Source organism: Chanodichthys erythropterus, chromosome 6 (genome assembly GCF_024489055.1).
Source record: "Chanodichthys erythropterus isolate Z2021 chromosome 6, ASM2448905v1, whole genome shotgun sequence".
Classification (NCBI taxonomy): domain Eukaryota; kingdom Metazoa; phylum Chordata; class Actinopteri; order Cypriniformes; family Xenocyprididae; genus Chanodichthys; species Chanodichthys erythropterus.
In genome coordinates this window covers 17608619-17630691 of record NC_090226.1, presented here as the reverse complement: position 1 = coordinate 17630691, position 22073 = coordinate 17608619, and the positions used below count along the sequence as shown (strand labels likewise).

At 34.5% G+C, this 22073-nt stretch overlaps 1 protein-coding gene across 3 annotated transcripts; it reads right to left on the bottom strand.

Moving 5' to 3' along the window:
• Positions 1–3369: 3369 nt before the first annotated feature.
• Positions 3370–22005, bottom strand: eogt (EGF domain-specific O-linked N-acetylglucosamine (GlcNAc) transferase). Of its 3 annotated transcripts, XM_067388331.1 has the most exons (16): positions 21685–22005; positions 18837–19070; positions 18520–18620; positions 16350–16458; positions 16036–16130; positions 15780–15884; positions 14649–14755; positions 14449–14552; positions 11186–11278; positions 11031–11102; positions 10680–10766; positions 9266–9334; positions 9011–9072; positions 8807–8926; positions 7175–7277; positions 3370–4256 (listed from the first exon to the last, which is right to left on the bottom strand). In XM_067388331.1, exons 2-16 carry the CDS (start codon positions 19032–19034, stop codon positions 4110–4112), a joined length of 1572 nt encoding a protein of 523 aa, XP_067244432.1. In that variant the 5' UTR covers positions 19035–19070; positions 21685–22005; the 3' UTR covers positions 3370–4109. The 3 variants fall into 3 exon arrangements, with proteins under 3 accessions (XP_067244432.1, XP_067244433.1, XP_067244434.1); XM_067388332.1 differs by lacking the exons at positions 9266–9334; positions 21685–22005 and having other exon boundaries at positions 18837–19803; XM_067388333.1 differs by lacking the exons at positions 11031–11102; positions 11186–11278; positions 21685–22005 and having other exon boundaries at positions 18837–19801.
• Positions 22006–22073: the final 68 nt, after the last annotated feature.

The following is a 22073-nucleotide window of genomic DNA, read 5'->3' as shown; positions in this document are numbered from 1 at the left end:
CAAGGCAGCGAATACAATTGGCCGTTATTGAGTTCGTTTCAGCACCATGGACAGCAAATCTTGCTTTCGAAAATGGACTTCCTTTCCTTAGTTAAGTAAGTTGGATGCTTCAGACTGACTTTCCCACAGCCCCAAGAATGAATGTTTTGCATATGGCTTACAGCATTTGATGTACAACTGGCATATGAGAGAATACAAGTCGTAATAATGCTGACAGAGTCGAATTGGAGGAAAGGGCACAAATGTCTTTTATCAGAGAGCTTGTGTTATAGGATCCCCGCTGAGACTTCTTCCTTCTGAGATCGTTCTCTCAGAGGACTGAGCATTATGGAAATGTCTGATCATAACTTGAGGAATATTTCTTCCAACACAATCAATATTTCCACATTTATCCTCTGAAAGAGAATGTTTTCTTGCTTTGTGGGACGCCTGTAGAAGTGGGTATGTAAGATGAGCTGTTGGTAATTGATTTATTTCTGTTCAGTGGTGAGAATTTTTTTTTTCTTCGTGAGATGAATCAGATTAAGCCACGTTGATACACGCAGGATAATGGATATTATGCATGAAGACAATGGGAATGGGTGATGGATGATAACAAACAAATCTAATCTAGGTTCCAAAGCAGGGAAGAATGGGAGAATCATAACTGAACAGTGCCGAAAGATCACTCTGTCGAAAGTCAGAGCGAAAATTCATTTCCTGAAATACTGACACTCAGGGAAGAAGGATAAAAGAGAATGGGTGTCATATAGAGCAAAGAGACAGCAGGACCAGACAGGAAAGTTGGGCCCACAAACAACCAGACAGATTTTGGCAATAATAAATATTAATTTTTCCTTAAATCATGCATTGTTTTTTTTTGTTTTTGTTTTTTGGGGCATTCCATTAAAAGAGTCTCTAATGAACAAATGTGCAAACCGTGACAATGAAAAGCGAACACCGACTTTTACTTGATGTGTTACTAAAGGAATCAGCAAAAAAAAAAAAAAGTATTTAATTTGTATTTATTTATTACATTTTAATTAAATAATATGGAAATAAAAATAGTAATTTGTATGAATAAATATATCAAATTTTAAAAGCTAGTATTTATATTTGAAATTTGTCTCTGTATAATTTTAGATTTTATTTAACATATTTTAAAAATGTTACACATTGATCCTCTTACACTAAAAAGTGGTATCTTGCAATAACTACCTTAAAGATCTATTTCTACAAGACTTAATGCATCAATTTGCTTTATTGGTATAAATAAATGTATTTAGTTAGATTCAGGGATGTTGACTAATATTTTTGACTTGAATAAAATCAGTTAATTTAGACGTTACAATTTTTAGGTTACCGTTTTTCAGTAATACCATAAGTACTGTTTAATAAAATGATTAAATAAACTCTTCAAACACACGTTTGTCCTGTTTTTGTCACACTGTATATGTTTTATGTTTTTCCAGCACAAGTTTGTAAACAATTTCCACCTATTTTAACTTAAAAATTAAAGGCAGCAACTGAACTTAAGTCTAATCCATTTTTAAGTATAATCAACTTAGTTGTACAAGTCATTGCAACTTAAATTATATTAAACCAACTTGAATCTCTTATGATCTTATAATCCCTCATAAAATTGCTTATTTTAGTATCTATCTATCTATCTATATCTATAAGTAATGTAAAAACATAAGTTGCCATTACTTACTGATCATATCATTTTTTACAACTTAAAGTATAGAGAAATAAAAGTTATTAGAATAGGGATAAAATAGACACCTTAGTGGCATGACCTTGAGCAAAAAAACGAATGACTAAATGAACTAAAGCTGTCAACCGTTACTTAAAGGCACAGCTATACATATAAAAACATTCAAATTTAGCCTGAGACGACACCATGTCATTTACTAACACTTATAATGATAAAATCATCGTGTGAATTAAGAAATTTACTTCATAAATTACCTTTCCGAAACAGAAAAGACATACATTTCGAGGAACGACAACTATAATCATTAAGCTTCCTCTCCAAAGCTGCTGAGGTAACGCTTATTTACATGGTGCAGTGTGTGTAGAAAGGATATACGGTTTTGGGAGCACATTTCTTCAGCAGAAGTGAGAGGAAGGAGGGTGGTAATAATTGCTCACTCCCAAACAATTCCACCAGTGACATCCCATTACTTTAAACACGACAAAATAAGGCCACCCGCGCGAGGAGAAAGAATTCACTGAATAAGACATGAAGGGAAAGGGCTGGCGTTATTAGCTGTGTAGGGTTCATCATTAGAAAGCAGTGAGACGGAGCATAATCCTTCACGCGCGCGACTATAGCTCTGTTACTAGCAGTAATTATAGAGCAAGTGCAGCCCGCCGTTTGTAATAAACTGCCTGTGTTCGAGCACATACTCATTTAGCCTTTCTATAACAACCGAGAGACAATGAAAGCCACGTTACTTTATCATTTACCTCTGACAAGTGCGTACGAGGTACAAGACTGTGGAAAACTCGGTGTGAGAACGAAGAGCATAGCTAAAGTGTTAAAACTATCTAAATTATTGTCCTAAAATTATATATAATGGATTTCACAAACTTTCCAGAGTTAATCTTACAGTTAGGATGAATGCAGCGAGAAGGGACATCAGCGTCTGGTGGACGCTTGAATCAGATGATGCAGAATCATTAATGGTGTTATAGCGCCATCTAGCGGTCGTAATATACAAGTGCAAGAGCGAGTCAATGTGATTATTCGTTACATTTTTTTCAGGTCTCCATCTCCATCATGTAATATTAATTTTAATATAATGGATAAAATATTACACTTGCATTTTTTAAAGACGGAATTTATTTAATTTTATCACATTTAAATAAAAATTAGGGTTTTTTTTGTAAATAAATGTTATTTGTTATTTTTTTGTCATGTCTCTGGGTGCTATATGTAACATGAAAAGCTTGCAATTTATTAAGAAATATTCCAGGTGTTTCATTTTCTGCTAATTAAAATGTTTCAAATGATATACTGTTTTAACTGGTAATAATTTCATAGGTTTTTCCTGTGTCCTTGCATCCCCTATTTGAGCTTTGAGGTCACAGAGATTAATGGCAGTGGCAGCAAACCAGTGCACTTTTGCTGTCATATAGAGCCTTACATTATGAAACACAGAGAGAACAGCAGAAATATGTCAAGTGCAAAACCACTGAATACCATTCTTGTAATGACTGACGTTAAATATAGTGATATCCATATATAACGTTTCATGTATGTCATTATATCTCAATGTATGTGAGAATGATGAAATATCACAGACAAAAAAATGTTTTAAATAGCTTCATTTCAGTTTCCAAATGCATACAAATACAAAACATATGTTTTCAAAAACACTGAGACCTAATAATAATAATAATAATTAAATATCATGATAAGATTTCATTAAATACTTTGATTCAAACCAGAACTTAACATTCAGACCCTTTCCAGCAACTTTTGAAATGTTCAGACACATTTTAATACTGATAAAAAATACAGAAGCAATACAGAACTGGAGTATTTTGCATTTACAAAATGACCACAAATAAGAAAGTAGCTGACACTGTAATAAATATGAAGCTGAAGTCATCTCCCTTGCCTTAATGCATTTAAAAGCAAAATAAAAATGCTTTAAATGTGGTTTAACTGTCATAAAAATCTATGTGGGTGGACTCAACATTAGTTCAGTACCCAAAGGGGGGGATGCTGTCTAAAGGTGTCTTATAAACTGTATTGAAATTCAACCCATAGCAAGTTTGAAATAAATCACAAAGCTGCACTTAAATCAGGTGTAAAAGTGTAGTCTCTATAAAAAGCCCACATATACCTGAGGATAGGTACAAACCACACAAAATACGTCGAAACTATACATCTGCTGAAGTCTTTTAACAACATACTCAGCACCTCCATGTGCAGACTGTAACAGCTTCAGAATGTAACAGGATCAGAGAAGATGCTTTTTTTTCTGAAAGTAAAATGTGCTTTCACATATTAGCCATTTGCTTTTCGTTAGCACAGCTATAGGAGTATAAGAGTGCAGAGAGTTCGTAGGAGTGTGTTCATTGTTCATCCTTGCAGGAGATGTTCCATGTTTTAAAGGCTACAGTTCATCTCGGGCTTGTTTTGCGCGCCACTCCGGGTGCCGGGTCACATGTTCGGCCGCTAGAAGGACTAATCGCATGAACTCCTCTACGTCAAAAGTGTAGTTGGTAAACTTAGGATGTTCCCCAAGAGTAGGGTGATGACCCTGAGACAGAACAGAATATTAGTAAAAAAAATATAATATAATATAATAAACACACATACTATATCAACTAATATTTACAAACAAAGATCACTACATTTGTTACAGTCTTTGTAATGTTACAAATGTTCATTGTTAGTTAATACTAACAGGTCAGATACAACTTTTGATTTTTAATAATGTAATTATATATATATATATATATATATATATATATATATATATATATATATATATATATATATATATATATATATATATATATATATATATATATATATATATATATATATACAGTACAGTCCAAAAGTTTGGAACCACTAAGATTTTTAATGTTTTTAAAAGAAGTTTCGTCTGCTCACCAAGGCTACATTTATTTAATTAAAAATACAGTAAAAACAGTAATATTGTTTAATATTATTACAGTTTTAAATAACTGTTTTCTATTTGAATATATTTCACAAAGTAATTTATTCCTGTGATGCAAAGCTGAATTTTCAGCATCATTACTCCAGTCTTCAGTGTCACATGATCCTTCAGAAATCATTCTAATATGCTGATCTGCTGCTCAAGAAACATTTAATGTGTACAATTGTACAAAATATTTGTGTACAATATTTTTTTTCAGGATTATTTGATGAATAGAAAGTTCAAAAGAAGTGTTTATCTGAAATCTAATCTTTTGTAACATTATAAATGTCTTTACTGCCACTTTTGATTGATTTAATGCATCCTTGTAATGCTGTTCTTTTGAACTTTCTATTCATCAAGGAATCCTGAAAAAAAGTACACAACTGTTTTCAACATTGAAAATAATCATAAATGTTTATTGAGCAGCAAATCATCATATTAGAATGATTTCTGAAGGATCATGTGACACTGAAGACTGGAGTAACGATGCTGAAAATTCAGCTTTGCATCACAGGAATAAATTACTTTGTCAAATATATTCAAATAGTACACAGTTATTTTAAATTGTAATAATATTTCACAATATTACTGTTTTTTACTGTATTTTTAATTAAATAAATGTAGCCTTGGTGAGCAGACGAAACTTCTTTTAAAAACATAAAAAATCTTAGTGGTTCCAAACTTTTGGACTGTACTGTATATATATATATATATATACATAGTTCAGTCATGAAACTCTAGATGGCACAGGCTAATTTGTCTTTACCAAGCTGATGATAATTACAGCATTAACTATTTGGCACAAGCTGATCTGCAGCCAATGAGCTTGTTGCTCACACATTTAAAAAGTTTTGTACATTCACTATAGCAGTTTGCAGTGCGCTTCAGAGTTCCTCTAAAACCCTCGACCTTCCCCAGCTCCACCTGTATAGATCTGCTATGGTTATTAATAAACGCTATTTGTGCAGAAGCACTATGTCTTACTCAGAGCAGCGTATCAGCGTATGTATTGGCAGTAGCAAGTTCCTGTACTTGCTCTACAACAGCAATAATCTACAGCAGAAGCAATTCAGCAGCAGCGTTGTAGATCTATTCCACCAAGACCAAATACATTAACATTGTCATATCCAATACCATGCTAAAAATCTTCCGAGAGTTGTCATGATTGAAATATACATATTCACCGGCCACTTTATTAGGTACACCTGTTAAACTGCTCAATAATGCAGATATCTAATCAACCAATCACATGACAGCAACTGCTGAATTTCAAATTGAGCATCAGAATGGGGAAGAAAGATGATTTAAGTGACTTTGAACGTGGCATGGTTGTTTGTTCCAGACGGGCTGGTCTGATTATTTCAGAAACTGCTGATCTGCTGGGATTTTCATGCACAACCATCTCTAGGGTTTACAAAGAATGGTCTGAAAAAGAGAAAATATCCAATGAGCGGCAGTTCTGTCAGCAAAAATGCCTTGTTAATGGCAGAGGTCAGAGGAGAATGGCAAGACTGGTCTGAGCTGATAGTAACTCAAATAACCACTCCTTACAACTGAGTTCTGCAGAACAGCATCTCTGAACGCACAACACGTCAAACCTTGCAGCAGATGGGCTACAGCAGCAGAAGATCACACCAGGTGCCATTCCTGTCAGCTGAGAACAGGAAACTGAGGCCACAATTCACAAAACTCACCAGAATTGGACAATAGAAGATCAGAAAAACATCACCTGATCTGATGAGTCTAGATTTCTGCCGCAACATACAGGTGTTAGGGTCAGAATTTGGCGTAAAAATCATGAAAGCATGGATCCATCCTGCCTTGTATCAACAGTTCATACTGGTGGTGGTGTAATGGTGTGGGAGATATTTTCTTGGCAAACTTTGGGCCACTTAGTACCAAATGAGCATCGTTTAAATGCCACAGCCTACCTGAGTATAGTTTCTGACCATGTCCATCCCTTTATGACCATCTTCTGATGGCTACTTCCAGCAGGATAACACACCATGTCATAAAGCTCAAATCATCTCAAACTGGTTTCCTGAACATAACAATGAGTTCACTACACTCAAATGGCCTCCACACTCACCAGATCTCAATCCACTAGAGCATCTTTGGGATGTGGTAGAGCGGGAGATTCGCATCATGGATGTGCAGCCGACAAATCTGCAGCAACTGCGTGATCTCAGATCACGGTTTCAGAGCCTTGTTGAATCAATGCCACAAAGAATTTAGGCAGTTCTTAAGGCAAAAGAGGGTCTAACCCGGTACTAAAAAGGTGTACCTAATAAAATGTGCGCTGAGTGTGTGTGTGTGTATATATATAAGTACACTACCATTCAAATATTCCTATTACAGAATTAAAATTAAATATATTCATATTCTCTATTAGGATGTATTAACATCACTCACACCGAATGTGATTTTGGTACTTTATAGGAATATTGGAATTAAATTATATAAACTGGCAGCGATGTACAGGTTTGACTGTGTGTGTGTGCTCTCTTCACCTTATCCTGGGGGAACACTTTGTCCCTTTTCTGCCAAGTCATGTAATGGACTCCCCTCAGTCGGGCCAGATCACGGTAGCAGCTCTCATCTTGACAGTTGTACCTGTGGAATAAAGAAAGAGGGATGTTTTATGTCCCAAACTTAGCAGGCAGTGGCCCACAAAGCCTCCGCAGACTCCGTTTGATGGATAACTGTTTAATTAGGCTGTATTTCACTGTCACACACAGACACAGTCAGATGCTTCCCTCCTCCGTAACACACATTAAAAAGTACATTGTACAGCACAGAAGCTCGACTGCATCCACATGAGTGTCGGGAAGATGTATAACATGACATGGGTGTCAGATGCACAGATGTATACGTCTTAACACATACAGATAGGTGTCGCGGGAAAACAGCGCTCTGAAGTGAGCTGTGATGTATTCATTTATCAGTAGTGAAGAGGAAACAAACTTTTAAAGCAAGAATGCAACCAAATGTCCATGATTTGTGGTTATCAGGGGATAAGTTAAAGATAAAAAAGATAAAGTCTAGAGATACAATTTTAAGTAACTGGAAAACCTATAATAATTGACCATTTTGCTGTTTCCACTTCAATGTGTATGGTGGTGATGGTCCTTGTTTTAAGTACACTACCATTCAAATGTTTCTGATCAGTAAGATGTTGGTTTTTTGAAAGAAATTAATATTTTTATTCAGCAAGAACACATTATATTGATCAAAAGTGACAGTAAAGGCATTTATAATGTTACAAAATATTTATATTTCAAATAAATGCTGTGTTTTTGAACATTCTATTCAATTTATCATGGTTTCCTGAAAAATATTAAGCAGCACAACTGTTTTCAACATTATTAATAATAATAAATGTTTCTTGAGCAGCAAATCAGCATATTAGAATGATTTCTGAAGGATCATCATGTGACTCTGAGCTTTGCCATCACAGGAATAAACTACACTTTAAAATATATTGAAGTACATAAAGTATAATTTTAAATTGTAATAATATTTCACAATATTAATGTTTTACTGTATTTTGATCAAATGAATGCAGCCTTGATGAGCATAAGAGCTTTCTGTCACTTTGTCATAATCGCACCATAATTTTCTCAATATAATAGTTTTCTCAAAATTGCGATTCAAATATCTGGAGTTTTTTTCTTGGTCTGGAGGTAACAAAAGCCATTTATGAGCTTTATTTTATTGTGCTTCATCATGGATATTAGACATTTTTAAGCCAAAAATTAAAGTCAAAATGAACTCAAACTAACAAGAAAACACATCAGAACAAATAATGCATTTTCTTCTCAGGACTTCCATCAACCATGCTAATGTCTATGCTTATGCTTCTCACATTTGTCATTTATAACTCAGAATACAGTTTTAGTTTTGTTTTCTATAAATTGTTTCTAACTTTTAACCTTTTGGGTTACAATCATGTTCAAAAAGTATGACTTCTCCAAATGGTATAAACATTATTAAACACTGCAGACTGTCACCAATAACTGTTTATAGGGTTTTAAAGTGCCTCTAAAACTTAAAATTGAAGTGGAGTGAAGATGTGTTCACATTCCTCAGACTGACAGCATAGCTGGCCACACAGATCACTTAGAAAGCAGAGAGTTACATACAATTCAAATATTACGGCCCAGTCAGGAAGAAAGAGGAGGTGGGTCAGACCGGCTCCATGCATCCCAATGAAGATATCAGAGTTGTGTGTGACGTGGATCTGTTCCAGAAACGGCATCTCTCTAAGAATACACACATCAGATTTCAATCACGCAAACACCAAAGAAATCGCTACATTTAAAAACAACAAAGACTGAATAACTCACTTGAATTTGTAATCCACCAGCTTGACCTCGAATAAAGGCACAGTCTTCAGGGCATTGATAAGCTGCACACACACACACACAGCGGGGATTCAGAGGGTGATTAACGAGACCTCACACTCATGTGGACAGAGGCCAAGTAAATCGAGGCTTTTTACCAAGCAGGGGTCTCCAGCAAATAAGAGTTTAAATGGGCAGTTAAGGAAGCAGAGTGATAAATCAATGATGAGCAAAGAGAGAGAGAGAGAGAGCATTCACCTCCTGCTGGTTTATTATCCTACGGTACTCAGTGCTTCTTGCCAACAGAGTGACACGGACTTGGCGCTCCTGACAGAGCAGAAGGACATTATGGATTTCGTACATATTTCAACACACATTTATATCTTAAGCTAAATATTTTGTAACGTATAATTCATTTTAAAAATACATTCAGACATGAGAATGTATAATTTAATGTAATGTACATAATATGTGTGACAGTGTGATAAGAAAGAAGTGGACTCCCTCATTGACAGAGATCGTGTGAGGGAATAAATTGTACAACAGTGCCATCTAGTGGCAGATGGTATATTCATAACAATGAATAAACTATTATAAGTGTGAATTTAATCTAAACATTATTGCTAATCTTCCTACACAAAAGCCTGTGGCAAAAAATATTGAAACTATAGCCATAATATTATATTATAATATTATAATTTATGCATTTAAAAGTATAAGGATTAAAATGAATTTAATATTATTTATAATAAAACAATAAAAAAATAATACAAATTATAAATAATTATTTATTTAAATTAATAAGAGATAAAATTATTCTAAAATTAAAAAATATATATTTATATAAAATTATAATTTAATAATTATTTATTTAAATTGATAAAGACATAAAATAATCTGATATTTAAAATATAATAATAAATAATATTATTTAAATTATTTAGAAGTCTGAGAATTAAAATTAATTTTATATTTAAAACGAAATAAATAATATAATATGAAATTAAAATTTAATAATTATTTATTTAAATTAATAAGAAATAAAATAGATGTAATATTTAAAATAAAATTATATTTAAGTTTAATTTATTATTAATAATAATAATACATTCAATTTAAAAATTATTTATTTAAACTTATAAGAATATTTTTAAAATATTTTAAAATCTTTTTTATATCTATGTGTGTTGAATTAGTCAGGAAGACAAAAAAAATTGAAAGAGGAAATTCACGAGGTTATGTGATTTTATGAGCATAACAATTTCAAAATTAGTGCAAGAAAGTTTAGATAGAGCATAAATTATATAAACAATATATATATAAACAATTTACACACTATATAAACTGTTTCCTGTGCATATTCTGAAATTGTTATGTTCATAACATCACATAACAATCTATTTTTTAAATCACTCTTTCACAAATCTGTTTTGTTTTGACATTATCAAACACATATAGATATATTAGTATCTCATTCAGAGAGTATGACTGTCTCTCTATTATTAGAATACAGGAATCAATCATAATCAGTATTGTGTGTGTGTGTGTGTGTGTGTGTGTGTGTGTGTGTGTGTGTGTGTGTGTGTGTGTGTGTGTGTGTGTGTGTGTGTGTGTGTGTGTGTGTGTGTGTGTGTGTGTGTGTGTGTGTGTGTGGGAGTTCAAACATGTTTACCTTCGGTCCATCTTGTGGGATACTGAGTCGATAAAGGACATGCTGGGAAAACGCCTTAAACAGCCCCTCACTGTGGCAGTCAGAGATCTATCAAATTACAAACATCTGTCAGTTAAATCTTCTCTACATGTCATTTGCACACAGAGAGCAGCGACGCACAATCATTAATATGAGGATGATTTGAGCGACAGCACCAGATGAGTTCAGTCTCACACAAGGCAAATATTCTATATCACATGCACAGCATCCACAGATGTCACACAGAGATGCATTAACATAGACAAGAAGACAGCAGATGAACATGATGAGATGAACAAATGCTAAATGGGGGGAAAAAAACAGGATACATACAAGAGGAGTGTTGTAGAAAAGGCCATATCGCATTCTTGGAAGGAGAGAGAAAAACGCGTCTCTAAAACACACCTGTGAAAAACACAAACTTTTAAATAGCACCACTCAGATGCTGATAAAAGTGTGAATAGTGATGTGGAGTAAAAGTCTTTTACCCTTTTGGAGTCAAAGTTTTTGAGGTGAATGATGTCATAATCTGTGAAAGCCCGCCATGTTTCACTGAACAGGTCTCCATATCCATACACACTCTGACAGACAAAACAACTCAATTAATGGACTGAAGTTTGTTTTTTTGTAAAGTTCCCCTGCAATCAATAATTTTGTCCCTTAAAGGGTTAGTTCAGCCAAAAATGAAAATTCTGTCATTATTTACTCACCCTCATGTTGTTCCACACCCGTAAGACCTTCATTCATCTTCAGAACACAAATTAAGATATTTTTGATAAAATCAGATGGCTCAGTGAGGTCTGCACTGACAGTAAGATAATTAACACTTTCAGATGCCCAGAAAGCTACTAAAAACATATTCAAAAAAGTTACTGTGACTACAGTGGTTCAACCTTAATGTTATGAAGCGATGAGAATAACAACTTTATTCAACAATATCTAGTGATGGGTGATTCAGAACACTGCTTCATGAAGCTTCGAAGCTTTACGAATCTTTTGGAGCGCGTATCAAACTGCCAAAGTCACATGAACCATTGAAATTTTGAAATGTTTCGAAACACTTACAATGTAACAAGGCCTCATTTACTGAAGTCAAGTGACTTGGCAGTGGCAGTTTGATACACACTCTTTCTGGGCATTGAACGTGTTAATTAAGATATAAAAATATCTTCATTTGTGTTCTGAAGATGAATGAAGGTCTTACAGGTGTGGAACGACACGAGGGTGAGTAATTAATGACAGAATTTTCATTTTTGGGTGAACTAACCCTTTAAAAACGTATCTCTTATAATCAAAATGACAAGTTTTTTCCTGTGAAAATAATTTCTTCACGCCTTAAAAGAGCTTGAATGTAACTAATCTACACCCTTGCTTCATTTAGTATACATGATTTCATGAATATGCATATTAGTCCCCACCTCCGCTCAATCACACCAGCTCAGAATACCTGATCCACTCGGTCAACTATAGCAAACACTACATGATGGCAAGTGGAAATATTGGTTTAATTCAGCCATGTTACTTTGAACCTTTGGTATTGACTGATGAATTTCCACATGGTTTGTCTTAAAGTATGTATACATACTGTATATAACTGTGCACCACATACATATATAAACACCACAGGGGTCTTTAAAATGTAGTAATAGAGTGCCCCAGGGATGACGCATTTTTGTAGGCAAAACCCGGAAGCAAGTTAGCATTTTAGGACTTCCGGTTCCAACGCCGTAAAGTCTATGGGTTTTTTTAATGGGTTTTTGCTAAATCGCCTGAAATAAGGTGTGTGGTTAACAAAGCCTCTAAATACTTTCACGTTTTGATCTATGTCTTAAAATCGGCGGTTGCTAACAAGTTGCTAAAAGGGACTACTTCCTTTGGCGGGGACTTTAGACGTCATCATTAAAAACGGGACATTTGGACAGCATTTCTCATGAAAAAGTGGATAAGTATTCATAACAGCGCAGATCATAATCAGCGAGCATGTTTATAAATAAAGTTGTTTTTTAAATACAGTTTGAGGAAGTTTTGTGGTGATGACGTTGATCCGTGACTATGGTGTGCTGTAGTCCGTTTATAGCCTGCTGTTAGCTTTTTATATCTGACGACTTTATTTAGGCTTCAAAATCTTTAAATGTTGTGTTAACTTGTAAAGATTATCTTGATAGACAAAACGTGTAAGTGTCATAACCCTTTGTTAAACACAGAGCTTATTTTCTGCGATTTTCCAAAAGTCTATGGGAAAAATTCATAAGCTTTCAACCGAGGGAACCCGTGCGCTGCTAACTTCCGGGTTGGCCTACAAAAACGCGTCATCCCTGGGCCACTCTATTGTAACTGTATATAGTCTGTTTATTGAAGGTACTTCCTTATTAAAAAGTTAAATTAGAAAGATTTCCAGGTGAACACAAAATTGACAGTGTCAAGCTCCAAAATGGATAAATATACTAATAAAGTATCATGAAAGTAATCTATGTGACTTGCGCACACTATCAAAAATATAGTGAAATTGCAAAATGTCTTCTATTCTCTATTTTAATTTATTCCTGTGATGGCAAAGCTGAATTTTCATCAGTCATTACTCCAGTCTTCAGCATCACATGATTCTTCAGAAATCATTCTTATATGCTGATTTGCTGCTGAAGAAACATAATTATTAACATAAGGAAGAAACATAATTTATTTAAATTAAAAATCATTTGTAAAATTATAAATGTCTATACTGTCACTTTTAATCAGTTTAATGTGTCCTTGCTAAATAAAGCGTTCATTTCTTTCTAAAAAAAAATTATTAATCCTAAACTTTTAACCAGTACTGTATGATAGCTTTGTGAAACCAAATATCATTCACGCGTCTGCATAATAAAAATAGCCATCATGATTTGTCATCAAAAGGCGTGTAATATCCAATGAATTCAATCAAACAGGAATTAAAAGTCATTACCTTACCTAAACTTATCTTAACTGGATTGGATTACAGATTCTAATCCTTATTTTCCTAATCTCTCTTGATCTACTATTGAAACTAAAACCCTAAAGGACCATGCAAAGTCTAGACACAACAGCCACGTTCACACAGCAACAGAATATAGCCGTCAGTCCTGTATTTGAGTCCTAATATGGTTCACACACAGATCAGTTATTTATAGGAGTGACAACCACATTCTTTAACTAAACGCACAAAAAACCTTTGATATTATTTTGGTCACTGTCGCTATGGTTGAGAATATGGGCTTGGCTCCTGTTGCAGATTCATACAGACAGTATTGGAAATGCTATTGTAAGTTGCTGTGTGAATGGGACATTTCAAGACTTTATGTAAATGTGGTTGTAAATCCCATAGCTTTAGACACAGTTACAAACTCAATTCTCAAGTACACACATATATAATAATATTACAAGGTGGATTTTATTTTGCATTGTAATTCATTCACATAGTTTCATACAAAAAAAGGTGTCTCTCTTTCTCCACAGCCCTTCATTTTCCCTCTTCCTCACCCCTTGAAATACCATCGTCTGAACAATAGGCAGGATAACGTTTTCTCGTAAGTCACTTTATTTTCAGCCCACTGTTTCCTTTTTATCTCTCTCTTTTAGGAACTGCACACCTCCTCAAACTGGCAGATGGTTTAAACAACAAACCTTCTGTGGGTGTTTGTAAGAAATTCTCTCTAAACCCTCATGGTTGATGATTTACTGGATGACATATTAGAAGCAAACAATGTTTGTGTGTTTAAGAGAGATGAACACTTACTGTGTCCCACATGACAATGTTTATGTCACGGCTGAAGGAATTGTTGAGGTGTTGAGAGATGTAGAGGTTAACAAAGTCACAGAAATGATGGTACATGTTCACTCCTGCAAAAGACAAGCGAAGCATGCATGTTTTTTTTAAAAACCTTAGCCTTTGTGGAGAATAAACAAAAAGTTGCTTTGTTCACACAAAAAGTTTACCTGCATCAAGCTTCATGAAGACGGTTGGTCTATCAATTATAACATCACAATGGCCATCGTCCAGGGAGTGGAAGTCAAGCTCTGAGTATGTCTGCAATTCAGCAAACCTGAGAGAGGAAAAACAAGAAGTTGTCTTGGCATGAACATAAAAGTCTGTTTTTATACAGACCCTTTTCACACTGATTATGTTGGTCAGAAGAGAGAAAGATGTCCGATATGCCATCACAGTCTGTAAAAAGGGTACATTTTCCTGCAAATAAGCAGTATAGTTCATCTTAAAATGACATTTACTTGCCCTAAAAACTATTGAATGGACTTATATAGCCCACAAGTCATATGGGGCAATTTTATGGCACTTTTTGGAGGAGGTAGCCATTGATCACGGTCTGTTTTTATTTTATGAAAAAGAGCAGCATGAACATTTTTTTAAATATCTCCTTTTGTGAACGACAAACAGTTTTAAATGGCATAAGTTGAGTAAATGATGACAGAAATTATATTTTGGGTGATTGTAGAGACATACGCAGATATATTTCACTGTTCAAATGTTTGGAATCAGTAAGATTTTTTAAATAAGTCTTTTATGCTGACCAAGACTGAATTTATTTGATCAAAAACACAATAAACTGTGAAATATACTTCAAATTTAAAATAACTGCTTTCTATTTTGATCTATTTCAAAATGTAATTTATTCCTGTGACGCAAAGCTGAATTTTCAGCATCATTACTTCCGTCTTCAGTGTCACATGATCCTTCAGAAATAATAAGAATACGCTGATTTGCTGCTCAAGAAACATTTATTATTAATATTAATGTTGAAAACAGTTGCATTTCTCAACAATTCTGTGGAGATTTTTTTTTGACCATAAAGTTCAAAAGAACAGAATTTTTTTTTTATTAAAATATCTTGTAACATTATAATTCTTATTGTCACTTTTTAATACAATTTAATTTAATACATCTAAAAAGTAAATAAAAAAAAAATATATATATATATATATATATATATATATATATATATATATATATATATATATATATATATATATATATATTGCAATAAAGGTAAAGAAATATATTAATACAATAAATGTCCATGAAGTTTTTTATTTTGAACATGAGTTATTTACCAAGACTGAAGAGGACTCTTGTGTGTCCCTTCTGCATCTAGTGCTTTACTATTAAGGCTGCAGTGACCACCGATCTCACCCTGTTCCAGGAAATCCTCTTTATACCTGCAGTGACATAGAGGAAGAGAGATGGAGAGCGAGAAAGAAAGAGAACACATTTAGACAGGAAGTTCTCACAGTTCTTCCAGAGAGAAAACAATTTCAAAGAGTTTTGCATTTTCCTTGACGTCCAGCGACCCTAGAGGAGGTCACTGACCTCTCGTGACCCCTGCGGGGACTCCTCAGGTCCAAATACAGATTTGTGGCTCTGCAGAACCGCATATGACTGGAACACTTCAGAGAGGAATCGCCCTTTAAAAAAAGTTTCAAACATGTATTTGCATGTTTGTTCCCAGTATTGTTTGGACATGTTGAAGCAGTAACATTTAAAACAGCCCTTATGTCTTAAGCTCATGCTCAAAGCTCTGGAGGTGAGCAAAGAACTTTACCACGGTAAAAACGGAGTAAATGAGTTTAAGGCTTGATGAACAAAAAGCACAGAGGAAGGTGAGGTAGAAGAGGGAAACTCACAGGACTCGACGGCTTGCACAATGTCTTCATCTCACTGAAACGCTCCCTCACATAGCCAAAATCTGCCTGTTTCCAGAACAGTTCCTGGGCAGCCTGAATAGAGCTCGCCCTAAAGAAAGAAGACAGACAGTAGCACTGTTTAGAGTAGCAAAAAGTTGTCTTTGTATTGAAGATGAAGTCATAAGAAGTGCTCCTTGAAGTACTTGAGTGATACAGGGGAAACACAACAGTGCAAATTGAGAAAATATGTGTAAGACACAGGTGCAAAGAAACACTTGACATGAACCTTCAACAAGTGACAGCAGTGACATACTGTATTTCATCTGAAAATATAATATAAATATTTAACAAGCATAATTGGGTAACACTTCACAATACAGTTCAATTCATAAAATTAATGTATTTTTAAAATGTCAAGACGTATTTATTAATGTTAATTAATGCATTATGAATAAAGATGAATTGACAATGAATAAACAGCAGTATATTAAAGCAATAAGCCCCATGAAGCCATGGTTTACAGCGAATTTATAACAGCTAAGGGGTGTTGTTAGGCACGACGCAGAGCGTTGTTCACTGTAAACCACGGCTTCACTGGGCTTATTGCTTTTATAAAACGGTTACCACACTATACAAATATTAAAGCCAAAAAATATGAATCAATGCAACTTTCAAAAAGTAAAATTAATAAAAGCTCCTTCCGCTGGAAAAAATAGTCCCTGACTGTGAACAGCAACAGAAGTTACATTATTACACCATTAGATGGCGGCAAAGTTGTTTTTGTGAGCGAGTCACTCAGTCGCAAAGACTTTTATATTGAAATTTGTTGTGAACACGGAACAAGACACAAATGATAAATGCTTTGACTAGCGCTGTCAGTGTCAGCAGGGTACGGGAAACCCCATTAAATGTTAAAAGGACAAGATCGCAGCGGATATTCAAATGAACATAGGACTGACCTGAAGGAAAATTGCATTTGAATGCACTCGGTCACTCGATATCTCTCTCACAATACTCTTCTACATAATGCAGTAAGCTTCAATGAACAAAATCAGTAGAGAACAAACATTATGTTTACATTGCTAAGAGTGGTTGGTTGCTAAGACAGACGCAGCAACATACACATTCAGTGGCGCAGCAATACTTATGTAATGCGGTCAGCTGTATGTTTTCGGGAATTTTACAATGGCTTCGAACGCGTTTCAACCAATCAGAATCAAGGAACGGAACTATCTGTTTTATAATTATAAATTGACATTAACCTAGATTCATAAATTCTGTAAAAAAAAAATGTCTTCATTGTTAGTTCACGATAGGCTTATTTCATGTAGTAATTATTAACTAATTACATTTTAATGAAAAATTTGAAAAACAGGGTCAGGGTTTGTAAAGAAATTAATAGTTTTATTCAGCAAAGACACTATAAATTGATCAAAAGTGAGAGTATAGACATTTACAATGTTACAAAAGATTATTTCAAATCAATGCTGCTCTTTTGAACTTCATATTGATCAATGAATCCTGAAAAAATATATTCAGAAGTGAAAGTGTTTTCAACATTGATAATAATACGATATGTTTCTTGAGCATCAAATCAGCATATTAGAATGATTTCTTAAGGATCATGTGATGCTGAAGACTGAAGTAATGATGCTGAAAATTCAGCTTTGCCATCACAGGTATAAATTACATTTTAAAATATTACAATTTTATTAATTATTAAATTAAAAAATAAAAACAAAAATAATTACTGTTTTCACTGATAAAATCCATGCTTTGGTGCACAAAAGAGAATTCTTTCAAAAACCTTAAACAATCTTACAGACCCCAAGACTTTAAAAGAAACAAATATCTGCTAATATTGCTTGATATTCAACCAAAAATATAATATGTGTCAACACTTACTAGCCTCATGTCGATGTCATTCCAAATGTTTGTCATCCACAAAAGAAGATATTTTGAAAATGATTCATGCTGCTCTTTTCCGTACATTAACAATAGACTGTGTCAAAGGCTACCTTCACCAAAAAGTGTCCCACACAAATTCTGAGCTTTGAGGGTGAGTAAATGATGACAGTTGTCATTTTTCGATGAACTGTCTTGGGTAATTTGATGGTGGGAAAACAAAAAAGTGTTAAAGAAAAATGTAGCTAAGCGAAGAAAGGCATACCATCCTGAGTCAAGACTGGTGCACACAGGATAGCTGAATCTGTGCTCAGCGGAGCAGCTCTTCTCGTACCCCCAGCAGGCCTTCTTGAACAACAGAGCATCCTGTCACAGCCAACAGAGAACATCCCGTTTATAATCATCTAATGATAGTAAAGCGTATACACAACACTAGAAATTACTATTAATGTTATACCAGAAAGAACAGCCTCTAATCCACCATTATAGTTGATGTATGACAATGCCTTCGGAAAAATATCCCACTTACTTCTAACCCAACTTTGGTAGACATTACATAAGAAACAAGAGGAAATAGCTTACTTTAAAAGGGCAAAGCGGGTCCTCCTTGCAGAGTTTGGCCAATGGTTTGTTGTTGTGCAGAAAGAATGGAATATGCTGCTGAGGCAGCGCCAGGCTGCTGTAGTCCAGCTGTGGCGTGCGGCTGCTGTTCTGAACGCTGTCTGTGGCGGAGATGGTTTTATAAGTGCAGACCAGACACAGAGCTACCAGCAGCAGCATAGTCCCTCAAGCCACATGGAAGGAACCACACTGGCTCTCACCACCAACAATCATTTATGAGAAAGACAGACAGACAGAGAGAGAGAGAGCACAAGAGTGTTTAGAGAAAGAAAACTAATGGTTTACAGGGGAGGACAAACACCAAAGCTCTGGAAGTAACAACAGTGTGGGAACCTGCAAATGAACGGATCTTACTCCATGTGAAACTCCTACCACAGGAAATATTAGTGACCTTTTTCCTTCAATTGTTTAAGCAATAATGCCAGGATTGAGGGAAATTAATAGAAAAACAAGTGAACATTCTACAGAAATGATGGTCATGTATGTTCTCTGATATGGGTTGATAACTAATTTTGAATCCATAACTGTGGGGATTTCTATATAAAAACATTATGAAATTCTGTTTTCTGATAAGATTTATAAAAGATTGCAAACTATTTCTACTCAATCATAACGCCTGCCTCGGTTTGTTCTTATTTTTCATAGCATTTCTGCAATGTACCTGAATGGAATCAGCCAAAATACGTTTATTGTTAAATCACAATTGATCATTTGTTTGATGCGCTAGAGAAAATAAGCACTTTTTCTTTATGCAGATTTTTCAAAATGTAAAAGGAAGCTTTAAAATTGATTAATTTCCCATTTGTTCCCATTATTAACATCATTTAAAGGTGCTAAAGAGGATGTTTTATTTTATACATTTTTGCAATATTACTTGAAACTGTCTTTACTAACTGATAAAAGACTATTTATTAGGTGCACTGAAAGGAATAATATTAATATACATCATCTGTGCACGAGGTAGGGCCTTAAAAACATCAGCCAATCGTTTACGCGATCATCGCATAAACGATTGGCCCTCTGGCTTGTCAATCACTGCCGTGACGTTCCTTGTGAGAGACGAGCGTGGCTGCGCGCTCCAGTAACTTTCCACACTCCACAGGCGCCGCATGCAATGTTTTTGTCAGGAGACAGGAGTAACAACTGCAGATTATGAGTTACCTGTGGTGAGTCCGACATAATGAATCCACTAACATGACACAGCGAATGCCGGTGGTAAACACTCGTGTTCCAATACTCGTGCACAAGTTCTGGGAGGCGTTCCCTCGAAAGGAGGGGGGGTTGTTCTTACGCATGCGCTCATTTCAAAAACTCAGTAACAGTCTTTGGTTTCTCAGTCGACGAAAAGATCCTCTTTAGCACCTTTAATTCATGCGATTTATTTCACTTTCTAGCAAAAAATAATTAAATATCAAATTAATTAATTAATACAAATTAAATAAACCTGTAAATTAAACTGTTACTGTGTTGGTTTGTATGATTTTTTCTATACATATTTGTTTTATACAATAACTTTGAACGTTTGAGCCATTCAACGCTACAATTTCTGTACAATTTACTAAAAATGGAATCAGATTATTTGTTTCCTACCATGCTGTATAAAGAGTTCATAGAATATTACTACTTCTTGTACAAAAATTAGTTATTAAAATATTAATTCAATGCATTATGTCAAAATTATGACATTGTTCTATTAGTTTATATTATTACCTCTGATGTGGGACAGGCCACTACAAAATACTTTATTTTCATGGTAACGTTAAATAATTTAATATTAAATAATAGTTTAGCAAATAATCACAATCACAACATAAACATACAATTTGTGACTTTAAAAATAAGTAATGGACACTAAAATGGAAAGTGCCATTAGCTAAATTGATTTGTCAACGTTAATAAATTAACATAGGCTAGGCCTACTAGTGAAAATATTTGATCTTTAACTATGATATTTTGGTAGAAGCTGTGGTGATTTTTTGCAAGGGGAAATGAACTGCTTTCCTGTGTTGCCTTGTAATTATGACAACGTAATTACAGATTATTACATAATTAAAAACCGTGGGAAAAAACACGCCCACAGTGTGCAAATGTGACCGGAGAACTCCAAATGAACATATTAATTGCTCAAATCACCACGACAATCAAAGTTTACGCCAAAATGCTACAATAAAACTCTCGGAATTACAAGAGCTGTGTACTAAAAAGATGTTTAACACAATGACAGAAAGATTCTGAGTAACTTCTGGCATAGTATGATTACCACGCGAGGTTGAACTATTAGGTTCGTCACTTCTAAATTCAGTTTCTAATGCGATTTGTCTAGACAGGGCAGATCAAATAGATTAACAAAGACGCACTGTTTTCCAATCATACGCTTCATGGAGCAGCTCAATTAAATGCCCTACAGAACTGGATTCCTGTCCAAACTCTGTATATCTGCCCATACATGGGAAAAGTTAGTGAAATTACACAAGTTTACACAAGTTTTTTATTTTTATTTTATTAAGGTAGCAGTCAAACTACAGAGCTGCGATTCCCAGATGCACACCACGATGCCAAAATAACATATAACAAAATTTATAATAGTACAAGCTGAGGTGGGGACCGCGACAACCAAAACGACTTCACACGTTGCCAGGGTCCGAGGCTCTTAAAGCTGTCCCACCATCAGTTATATCAGCTGCCTTTACCAGCGATACAAAACATATACCCACAAGAGGAAATTAACGTTGTTCTGACTTTTAGTAGTTCTAAGCAAGTTAAAATGAATAGTCACAGTGCTAACAAAAAATATTAATCATATGCTTACCTCCTTGGAGAAACTAAAGCAATGGGAGCATTTAGGGATGCAGTCGCCATACTACCGGAAACCATCAGCCGGCATGTGTTACTGTTCGGAACCGCACGAGGGCGCTCATTCATTAATGTATTAATTAAGTAGACGTCCAAGAATGCTCAGTAATTAACAATATATTCGTTACTTTATAACTAAAAATAATATCTGTGTAATTATTTGTCATGAATAAATCTAGAAAACAAATGAAAGCAGACATTGATAAATAAATAGGCCCTAATAATAATACATTTGTTACTATTCAATTAAAAATACCTTAGTAAATATTAAACATTAGAACCATTAATAAATAGAATAAATGGAAGCAGAGATTAATAATAATAATTGTTAATATATAATATAAC

Excerpts from the sequence above, each read along its gene's own strand:
- eogt (XM_067388331.1), bottom strand. The coding sequence starts at position 19,034 with ATGCTGCTGCTGGTAGCTCTGTGTCTGGTCTGCACTTATAAAACCATC. Across the intron at positions 15,885-16,035 it reads CCCCGCAGGGGTCACGAGAG|GTATAAAGAGGATTTCCTGG; the intron begins GTCAGTGACCTC and ends ATGTCACTGCAG. Across the intron at positions 4,257-7,174 it reads AAGTGTTCCCCCAGGATAAG|GGTCATCACCCTACTCTTGG; the intron begins GTGAAGAGAGCA and ends GTTCTGTCTCAG.